Here is a 9,970-nt window from a genome sequence, read left to right as displayed (position 1 = left end):
CAGGGGCAGCGGCATGGAGTCCCTTTGCGACGGGCTTCTGAGACCTGAAGAAGTCACTTGATGCCACGCTCCCTGGCTGCTCCTTAACGCTGGGCTGACCTTTTTAACACCCTTTGAAATACAGAGGAAGAAGGGGCAATGGAAGTAAACACAAGGCAAAAGCCTTCCTCAAGGCTCTTGGACGATTGTGTCTCCTTCAGATCTTCTGCTGTAGGGGAGACAATACCACCGCGTTCCCTGAACTGCACTTGGGTTGCCAGCACGCCTTCATGGCATCTCTTTCAAAAGATGTCCAATTTTATCTTCAGGAAAAATTTAAAGGCCCTTGATCCCCTGATCTCTGCTGCAGCTCTTAAAGAGCTTTATTGCTCCCATGTCAGTGCCCTGCAGGGCTCAGGGCATGGACAGTGTTCTGGTACTCATTCCAAAACCACTTTATTATGGGGTCGATGGCAAAGGCAGCGTCACTGACCTGCAGAGAGCTGAGCACTCGGGTCTGAGGATGGTCAGTCGGTGAAGAGTTATCTCTTTCACCAGCACGCCGCTCCTGCATGGCAGTCTCTGTGGTCAGATGAGGAGAACTGTCTTTTAAAATATTCTCCAATGGGAAAGAGCCTCTAGGAGAACAGATATCACAGCTGTTTCTTCCTTCGCCAACGTGGGTGTGTTTTCCACTCCTGGGAAGTGAGTGAGGCTTGTTCCGTTGGCACCAAATTGCAGCGGGAGCCTTGGAGGTTGAGCTGTGATCAGTACTGCACTTCGCAGGGTGCAGACTCCAAATGGTGAAAAGCAGATTGGATGCTGATAAATACCTTGAGCCTCACACAGGAAAAACTCCGTGGAAATTTCATCCTGCCTTTATACATGAGAAGCATTAGAAGTATCATCAATATTTGGGGTGGCGAAGAGATGGAATGGGAGCTCTGTCCTCCATCCTGTAGGTCAAGTGGAGTTATCTTGCTGCTGCAGGATTTAGGGGCACAGGGGACCGAGGAGCGGGGATGGGGTGGATTTTAGCATTTGCTGTCAGATATGTGTTTTTCAGACTGTCAGCTGCTTCATGTCCTGCTCCTGTGGGCAGCAGAAGCTGTGAACCATCAGGTATCTTTAGCTTAAACAACGATGATGTGAAATCACAGGCACTTCTTAGAGTGACTGTCACTTCAGAACGTTTCCCTGTTCAGCACCGTATCAGTTCTGTACAAGCCTGAGGTCGAATCGAGTTATTTACTGCTCCTTTTGCCTTTATTTCCTCAGGCAGAGTCAGAAATGGCTCTGGACGCGGAGTTCCTGGACGTCTACAAAAACTGCAACGGTGTCGTGATGATGTTTGACATCACCAAGCAGTGGTAAGCCCTCTCCGGCGGTGAGCGCCGCCTGAGCCTCGCTTCTTTAGTGCAGACAAACAGCTTCGAGACCTCCTGGTTCCCACGCGGGCTCTGGAGCTGATAACCAGCCTAATGAGTCGAAGCCAGCTTGTATCCCTTAAAATAATGGCTTGATCTGCTGACGTGTCTTTTAATAGACTCCTCTCCTGGGCTCGTTTCAAACAAGCGGGCTCCCTGTGGGCTCGTGCACTGCGCTTTCTGATAGTCTGTTGTCTGAGGCTCGGTAATTAGTGCTATCGCAGGTGCAGAGCGTGCCGGGCGTGTTCCAAACCCCGGCTCGCCAGGACATGAGCGAAAGGGGACTGCTAGTGAGAAATTCCCAGGAAGACTGCCATTAATGAGGGTTATTTAGAGGACCTGGGCTGCATTAACGTACAGAAGTAATGAACTGTTTGGTTTGCGCATTTGCTGAGGAGGGTGAGAGACATGTGGAAGCCAGAGTGGAAAGAGGAGGTGGTAAGAGTTCCTGCTTTATATTTAAACTTGTATTTTACAGGTTTGGTGCAGGTTAGTGAGCCTGTTGACAGCTGAAGGGAGAGAATCCTGTTCTTCTCCTGACCCCACAGAGCTTTGTAGCACTGAGGGGAGATGTGAGGGACTGTAGGAGACGTGAGGTTGCCGGTGGAATTGCATTATTGACCTTGTCAGGGTAGTTTTGAATAAGGAATGGCACAAATGTATTTTACAGTTAATGTGTTTTTCTGGGGGGAGTAAGAAAGCTGCAAGCTTGGAGGGATTTTGGAAAGAAGAATCTTACTCAGTCTTGGAGGGATTTGGGGAAAAAAACCCCACCAAATCTTTCTTTTTCTTTCTGTGCTGTGTGTGTAAAACTGCCCACAGAATGACGTTTCCCACTCACCTGCCTGTGTCTCTCTCTCCTGTGCTGAAGGACATTTAATTACATTCTGAGGGAGCTTCCTAAAGTGCCGACCCACGTTCCAGTGTGCGTGCTTGGGAATTACCGAGACATGGGGGAGCACCGGGTCATCCTGCCCGGTGACGTGCGGGACCTCATCGACAATCTGAACAGGTGAGGCGGCGCCGCGGTCACCAGGCCGGGGAGCAGAGCTCAGCTACTCTCTGCCATCACCCCTGTTGCTGCCATGTTTACGTGAGGTTTTCCCAATTAGTTGTCTTCTTTCTGGATAGTTCTCTTGTGAAAGAATCCTCTCCCTGCAGCACAACCGTTCTCTACTCCAAATAATTCTACTACAAGACAGCCAGCTAGTGCAGCTCTCGTCCTTGTTTTTCCTCCGAGAGCATCCCCACGCGGTGTTTTCCTGGACACAGCCAGGTCACAGACCTCTCTTGCCAGCCAGGCAAGGTGTTCCCTTATTGCAGAGATGTGAGATGCTCTGTTATTTAGCATAAAACATTATTTGTTTTTCAGGATTCAATAGCTTGTACCTTTTTTGGGCCATTTATGTTTTTAAGATGTCTTTTCTTTTTCCAAGTCTCTTACATTCCTGTGCCTGTGTCAGGCACACAGAAGGGGTATCAGGGTTTTAAGGTTAGACCCCCTAATGTAATAATTTCTTCACAAGTTCATCCTATATGTGCCTTAGCTGAGTTTAATGCCCACTGCTGAGGCTTGTGACTTCATGTTAGGCCCATTTTAAAACAAAACCTCCAGTGAGAACTGGCAGCTTACACAGCTTTGAAGCCCCAGGTCAGTAACCCAGCGGTTGCTGTCCTGACACGGTATTTTTTGGTCTGGCAGACACATGATGCTGCAACACAACAGCCGTGTCCTGCCGCCCTTCAGGGGAAGCAAAGTGTGAGTTTTGTCTGTTACCAAACCAACGAGCCCCTGGCAGAGTGACCTGCTGGCCTGCGCTTGGGGATCGAGGGGCTGGCTCTCGAAGGCGGCGGTTCGAGGTGTGCCGTCAGCGGGTGCCTCTCCTGCGCGGATGCAGCCCGTGTCCTTGGTTCAGTTTTCTTCTCTCTCCTGTCTGGTTGAGACAGGCCACCTGGCTCCTCGTACTTTCGCTACGCTGAGTCTTCCATGAAGAACAGCTTTGGCCTCAAGTACCTGCACAAGTTCTTCAACATCCCCTTCTTACAGCTGCAGGTAAGGCAGGGTGTTGCCCTGATGTGCACGGCACACATTTCCTTTGCTCTTTCTCTACAGCGGGAATTTGGTACGTGGGGTTTCTCTTGTCGTTGGAGGATCCTGAGTAAATTTTTGTTTCCGTAAGAGTTAACAAAATTATGTTGGTACGTGGGTGCCTGTGGCTTGTCTCTGCTTGTGAGAGGACTCTTCTCTGCTGTGTTCACAAATACTTGTGAACTTCATCTCCAGAGAGATGAATAATACTGGCAAGAAAATTGCGTCCAGTGGTGTAGTTACCAAGTCAAAAATACTACATATGCATATTTGTTAAACTTTATAGTTAAGTTCTGTCCAGTTAAATCTCAGATGAGAAGAGATATAGCCGTGAACTGTTCAGGTGCAACAGTTTTCTGAAAGTCTCTGCCCTAACGGTAACTGATTTGCTTGGATCCCATGCACATGGATCTAAGTCTCATATTTACTTCATCACTGAGGTTTCTTGGGTGGACTGAGGGGAAGGGCAAAGGCTGAATGGACATGAATAAAAACCCCATTAAAAAAGTCAACTTTTTGAGGAGAGAGGTGTAGAAGAGGGCTTAACTCCCTTGAACTCTCAGCTTTTTACTAAAAGTGATGTACGCGGAATGGAATTCTTTTGTTGGTCAAGTTTGGGTCACCTCTCCTATTTGTTCTTTGCTGGAGGTGCAGCCTTTTACTTCTTTGTGACCCCTTTACTCCCCGGCATTCCCAGCATGTTACACAAGATCCAGCAGTGACCTTGGTCACTACAGGAGCAAGTATCAGCTGGAGCCTTTGTGGATCCCAGTCCCTGGCAGGGCCCGTGAGCATCAGGCGCTGTCCCTTCCAGCAGCAGGCACTGCCTGAACAAACACCCTGTTCCCTTCAGAAAGTGCCGCCTCTTAGAAGAAGCTGAGCTGGAAATAGAATCACTGGACAGAATTGGTTCCGTTTAGCTCAAAGCAGGACAAAACCTGAGGTATAAACCCATCTTGCTGCTCAGTGTGGATTGAAATCTGCCAGCACAGTGTTTGGTTAAATGTTTGGGTTTATAATCTCAGCCCTCATCCTAAAGTGATACCGTGTGGAAATAAAGCAGAATAAATTAGTTCCCAGGCTACTTTCATTAATTTTGTAGATGTCCCGTTTTTCTCTCAAATAGATGCTGATACAAGACAAAGACATTAGCGTGGCCTTCCTGCCACCCTTGTTTCTGGAACCTGCTGATAATGATACTGTTAAATCAGTATATGTGGTGATTTCCCTACCCAGCGTTATAAGCAGGAAATACTGAAGCACTTGTAGTATCAGGTTTGCTTGCAAGCAGCGTTAGGATGCGAGTCTTACGGGACCTTTTGTTCAAATGTGTTGTGTATAAGTAAACGTGATCTATTAATTTGAGCCTGCAAGCAATTAGGACCCAAAGCTAGAGAACTTCTTGGCCAAATCTTGGTCTTCAGGGAAATAAGTCTCATCTACCCTTTATTTGTTTGGAGATTCCAGTGACAGTTGCTTAGGAGAGGTGAGGGCAATTACTCTCCTGTTCAGTGAGCTCGAGGTGGCACTAAGCACAATCCAAAATATTCGGGTACTACATAATCCAAATCCTGTGGTTTTCATGTAACGCAATTAAGTAATTAACCCTGCAGAAAGAAACCTGAGAAGACTTCTCGTTACAATTCAGTTTCCAAAATGAGCAAGGAGAGATTTGGAAGGGCACATGTAAACGGTGCTTGTGAAGGTGTTTGCTCTGGTTTTTGTGGCTCGACGCAGAAGGTGGCATTTGAGGAGGCTGTCCTGTGCCCGTCATTCAAGGAGGCAGCAATCAGACAGTAGCCACCTGTTTTTTCCCTTTAAAACAGCAATGCTGAAACAAATTCCTGCAGTTCAATGCTCATAGAGGGATTGCAGGCAGGTGCTTTTCTGTGCTCTCTGATAAAAACCACGGCGTAGGATCCAACGTGGAGATGGCTTCTTTCAGTTCCTCTGTTGTGCAGGAATACCCTGGCCTTGCCATTCTGTGCCGAGGCAAATGACACGGCGAATTATGGGCTTTGGTTGCTTTCACGTGGGCTTTGAGGCTTTACTTGATGTCAAACCTCAGCTGAGATGTGTTGCACTTGGGTTTTTTCTGGGGCTGCTTGTGTTTGTGCTGCAGGTTGGCTGGAGAGCTCTGGCTGCTCCGCGGTAGCTGCCACTGCTGCCACGTAGCTCTGGTCCCCACGGTGGAAGTCTCGCCTGAATAGCAGCCAGCCCAGCATGATGCTGAAATTTGTAGGAAAATCACAGCTAGAATGAATTCCAGAATCACAGAGTCACCCAGATTGGAAAAGACCTTTAAGATCATCGAGTCCAACCATTAACCCAACACTGACAACGTCCTTGACTAAAGCGGATCCCTGAGCGCTGGGTCTGCCCGACTTAAATCCCTCCAGGACGAGGACTCTACCCCTGCCCTGGGCAACCCCTTCCAGTGCCTGAGAACCTTTTCAGTAAAGAATTTTTTCCTAGTATCCAATCTAATCTTGCCTTGGCACAACTTGAGGCCTTTTCCTCTTGTCCTGTCACTTGTTAGTTGGGAGAAGAAACCGACCCCACTTCACAGAATCACAGAATTATTGAGGCTGGCAAAGCCCTCTGAGATCATTGAGTCCAGCCCATGACCCAGCACCACCACATGGGCCAGACCCTGGCACCGAGTGCCACATCCAGCCTCTCCTTAAACCCCCCCAGGGACGGTGACTCCCCCCTGCCCTGGGCAGAGCGTCCCAACCTGGGCAGGTAATTGTAGCGAACACTAAGGTCTCCTTCCTAAAGGCTGTGCCGATACCTCCGGAGCCACTTGCCAGAAAGGGGCTCCAGAAAGGAGTCGTCTCCCCAGTACTTTGAGCGAAGCAGGGTTAAAGGACGGGGATGCTGCCAGGGACTGAATCGTGTGATTTAATCCGTCTCAGGCTGCGGTTTCTGTGTTCCTCAGGCTCGTCTCCCGCAGCTCTCCAGGGGCAGAGTTGCTGAGCTGTGCGCACGATTCGGGGCCGTCCTTCAGCAGAGCTGGTGTCCAGTGTCACGTTCTGGTGTTGGGCTCACATTCATGCATCTTTCATGAGCAAAGCAGTGGCTGAAATTCATACCCCTGGCACAGAGCACGTTCCCTCCAGCAGCCCGAGCTCTTCCATTATTTATGGGTTCCTTTGCAGGGGAAGGACTGTCAAACCCGAGGAGGCAGTTTAGCTGGAGGTGTGGCTGGGGGCCCGCGTAACGTGCAAATGTGATTGGGTCAGCCGGGCCCGCGGATGCAGCGCTGGAAGGAGACAAAATTCTGCAGACAGCCGAAATTGCTTTTTCCCAGGCAGCCCTGGAAAGTGGCGTTCAGCCAAAGCGCTGGTCTGTAGCGCGATGATTTATTCCCTTCTTTTGGGTCATTGCTAAAAATAAGCTGTTTCTTTAATATTTTAATACCGACGTGGTAAAACAGAACTTGTTTTTTAAGAATTTGGAAGGTCGCTGTTAGGGGTGAATTTTTACAAAGTTAAATGCGACTCTCTTAATTAAGTCCAAGTTCTTAATTTACTGTGATCTGTGCAAATCAGAATAAATAAAACTCTGATGTGTGTCTTACTGCCAAAGTATGAGGAAAGGCAAACTGTTTGCTTGTTTAATAAAAGCCATTATCTGGGTGCCTGAGGTGAGCATTGGAGTGCAGGGTCCCTTCTGCCGCTGTTTATTCAGCTAATTTGCTCGGCATTTATTTCACTATCTGGGGAAACTGAGGAAACTTGCTCTTTTTTGCCTCATTTTTGCCTCCTTTTTCCTTGCACTGTATGAATAACGTAGAAGGATGAAAGCTATTAATTCTAAAATCTTTAATTCTACAAATCTTGAATTTGGATTCTAAAATCTGGAATTCGAATTACAAGATCTGGAATTACTTCTAAAATCCTGATTGGTACTTCTGTTTAGTGTAGCAAGTTTAAATATGTAGAGCACGTTTTGCCAGAACCTTCTTGTCTGTATACCACAATAAAGGGAATTCAAGGTAACAAAGGATTTCATGAAGTTAACTAATGACTTCGTAAAGGTAACTAACAATGCCATAATACTTTGTATACATGTTAAGTGAAGTCAGGTTTCCATCTAAGCAGAGCTTAGGGAGATGATGAACAAAAACTACCTAGCAAAGGAAATAGGGATCAGTCTAAGCTCTTAACACAATGCTAAAGATGAAGAATATAAATGTCTGGGAAGCAGTGAATTAGCTTAAGTGATCACAGAAGCTCTTAAATTTCAAGGAAGACTATATCTTCCAGTAAATCATTGTATTCAGGGGTCATCAACCACTATGAATCACCTGATCTTACAAATATAATACAAATAAAAATTACTTAAACCTTGCTTGCTCAGGCATGATGGAAGTTGATATTAGTCAGCCAGCCACATGGAGGGCTCCAGCGGTGCCCTGACGACTGCCCTGGACACAGTAGTGTCACCTGTTTTCTATAAAACAGGTTAATTCCGTGCTCTTTAAGTCTGTACACTTCCTGGATAGCTCCAAAGTTGTCCTGTCTGCCATCCTGTGTGGTCAGTAGTACACACGCAAGGCTACTGAACGCCAAGTATTATTCCAAGTATTATTCCAAGTATTATTCTTCCCACAGGGATTTTATTCTGTAAATTATATAGCAGATTGCCTTTTGTGCTTTTTACTCCCGCGGGATCTTTCTGCAGAGAGCCTGTGTGCTGTGAAACGTGGAGTGAAAAACTCACCACGGTTATGGACGCTCAACTTCGAAAATATTTGTTGTAGTAGAAAGCGTAAATGTCCCTTGAGGATAAGGCGTCTGTGAACGCAAAAAGCTTTGCAGTTTGGAGGAAACCTGGAGTTTATAAAAGCAAAAAGCTTTGCAGTTTGGGGGAAGCCCGGGGTTTCTCTTCTTTCCTCCCGGCATCCCAGGGCACCGCACCGGGCAGCGCCGCGAGGAGTTGGACGCCTCACGGCACGAGCCCCCCTGCTTCCCGTGTCGCCTGGCCTGCGGGCAGCAGGAGGGGGAGGATGATGCTTCCAAGCACTGAACATGGTGACTTTTGACTGCAGAACGCGGTGTGCCAGCCGAGTTGCGTGCCCAGGGCTGCGCGGGGCAGAGGGGAGGAGGGTGTTGGTGGGTGGGGGGCGCAGGCGGCTGTAGCCCTGGCCAGGAGAACCTGCGTCGTGTTCCTGCGGGAGCGGGTGGCACGTTGGCTGTTGCGGAGCAAGTGTGGAAAGGGAAGGAGTGGATTAAGCTACCCTGTGTTACAGGAGTGAAGCCAACTCACTTGCTTGAAAGTTTGAGAAGGACCAGACTGTGTCTCCCCCGTGTGTGGGGCAGCAAGTGAAAGCAGAGGGGCAGTGACTTGTAAAACGTCCCTGTTTTGACAGGTTGTGCTCCCTCATCTACCCTGACGGTAAAAAGAAAATTACTGTGAGGTTTTGCATCATCTGCGCCCTCTTCACCAAGGGACTTCTTTTAGAGCAGGGGGAAAACAAAAAGTCATAATGAATGGGTTGCACAGCTGCACTCGGCAGGAGCTGATGCTGTTCTCCAAATGCAACTGCTGATGCCGTGCCTGAAAATCACACGTTATTGATTTAGGGTTGAGTATAGCTCGCAGAACAAATTACTTTCTTACACACAGACTTTTTGGATTAATGTATTTTTGCTACTGCTTCAGCCTCCCTTCATGCTTCCGTGTTCGGACTGAACACCGTGAGAGGGCCCAAAGCTCCTGTTTCACGCATTGCTGCGGGCACAGTGGTGACACAGGATCTCGCTGTGCCCTGGGAGCGCGCCGAGATCTGTTCCGATGACCCTTCCTGCTCAGACTCAGCTTGTTTTCCTTTCTGCAGAGGGAGACGTTGCTACGGCAGCTGGAGACGAATCAGCTGGATATTGATGCAACTTTGGAGGAGCTGTCAGTGCAGCAAGAGACAGAAGATCAAAACTACGAACTGTATGTCCCTGAGCCGTCTTTTCTAACTGTTCTGTTGCAGTCTGGGTGTCCCATGAAAGTCGGGCGGCCCCGGCTGTGGCGTGTGGCCAGGCTGAAGGGTCCAGCAAGTGACATTTAGGGTTTCTTTGGGTCTTGTAAAATGTCACTTTGAAGCAGCATCCCCTGAACCGAAGCATGCCCCTCAGGGATCCCTGTGAAAGGGTCTGGTTCCTTCGGGCACGGGGTCTGCGGGAGGGCAGCGGAGGTGGGGCAGAGCAGCACACCTGAGGGCAGCACGTGCTGGAGGGGTTGTAGATAAGCGTGTTGCAGCCTCTCGTGCTGGATCCCCTTCCAGGATCCCCTTATTTTTTTTATATTTATCCCCTTATTTTCCATCTCTCTGCTGCTCGGCACACAAGTTGATTCCTCTTCTGGCTCTTGCATTCCAGTGTATTGTGTCTTATGATGGGCAGAAAGTCATAGCAACACCAGTGTTGTCTTTTGTTCCCTTTGAATGCTTCTAGGCTCCTCAGGGCAGTTTGGGTGT

General features: G+C 48.4%; 1 protein-coding gene across 1 annotated transcript in view; it reads left to right on the top strand.

Annotated features, from left to right (window-relative positions):
- Positions 1–9,444, top strand: part of LOC104278800 (rab-like protein 6) — a gene marked incomplete at its 3' end in the record, with an annotated part of 23,582 nt that extends 14,138 nt beyond the window's left edge. The window contains exons 5-8 of the mRNA XM_009875894.1: positions 1,258–1,349; positions 2,278–2,418; positions 3,354–3,459; positions 9,341–9,444. Of these exons, the coding sequence (XP_009874196.1) occupies positions 1,258–1,349; positions 2,278–2,418; positions 3,354–3,459; positions 9,341–9,444 (443 nt within the window). The remainder of the gene's footprint in view (positions 1–1,257; positions 1,350–2,277; positions 2,419–3,353; positions 3,460–9,340) is intronic.
- Positions 9,445–9,970: the final 526 nt, after the last annotated feature.

Source organism: Apaloderma vittatum, unplaced genomic scaffold (assembly GCF_000703405.1).
Source record: "Apaloderma vittatum isolate BGI_N311 unplaced genomic scaffold, ASM70340v1 scaffold7629, whole genome shotgun sequence".
NCBI classification, from domain to species: Eukaryota; Metazoa; Chordata; class Aves; order Trogoniformes; family Trogonidae; genus Apaloderma; species Apaloderma vittatum.
This window is presented reverse-complemented; position numbering and strand designations above follow the sequence as displayed.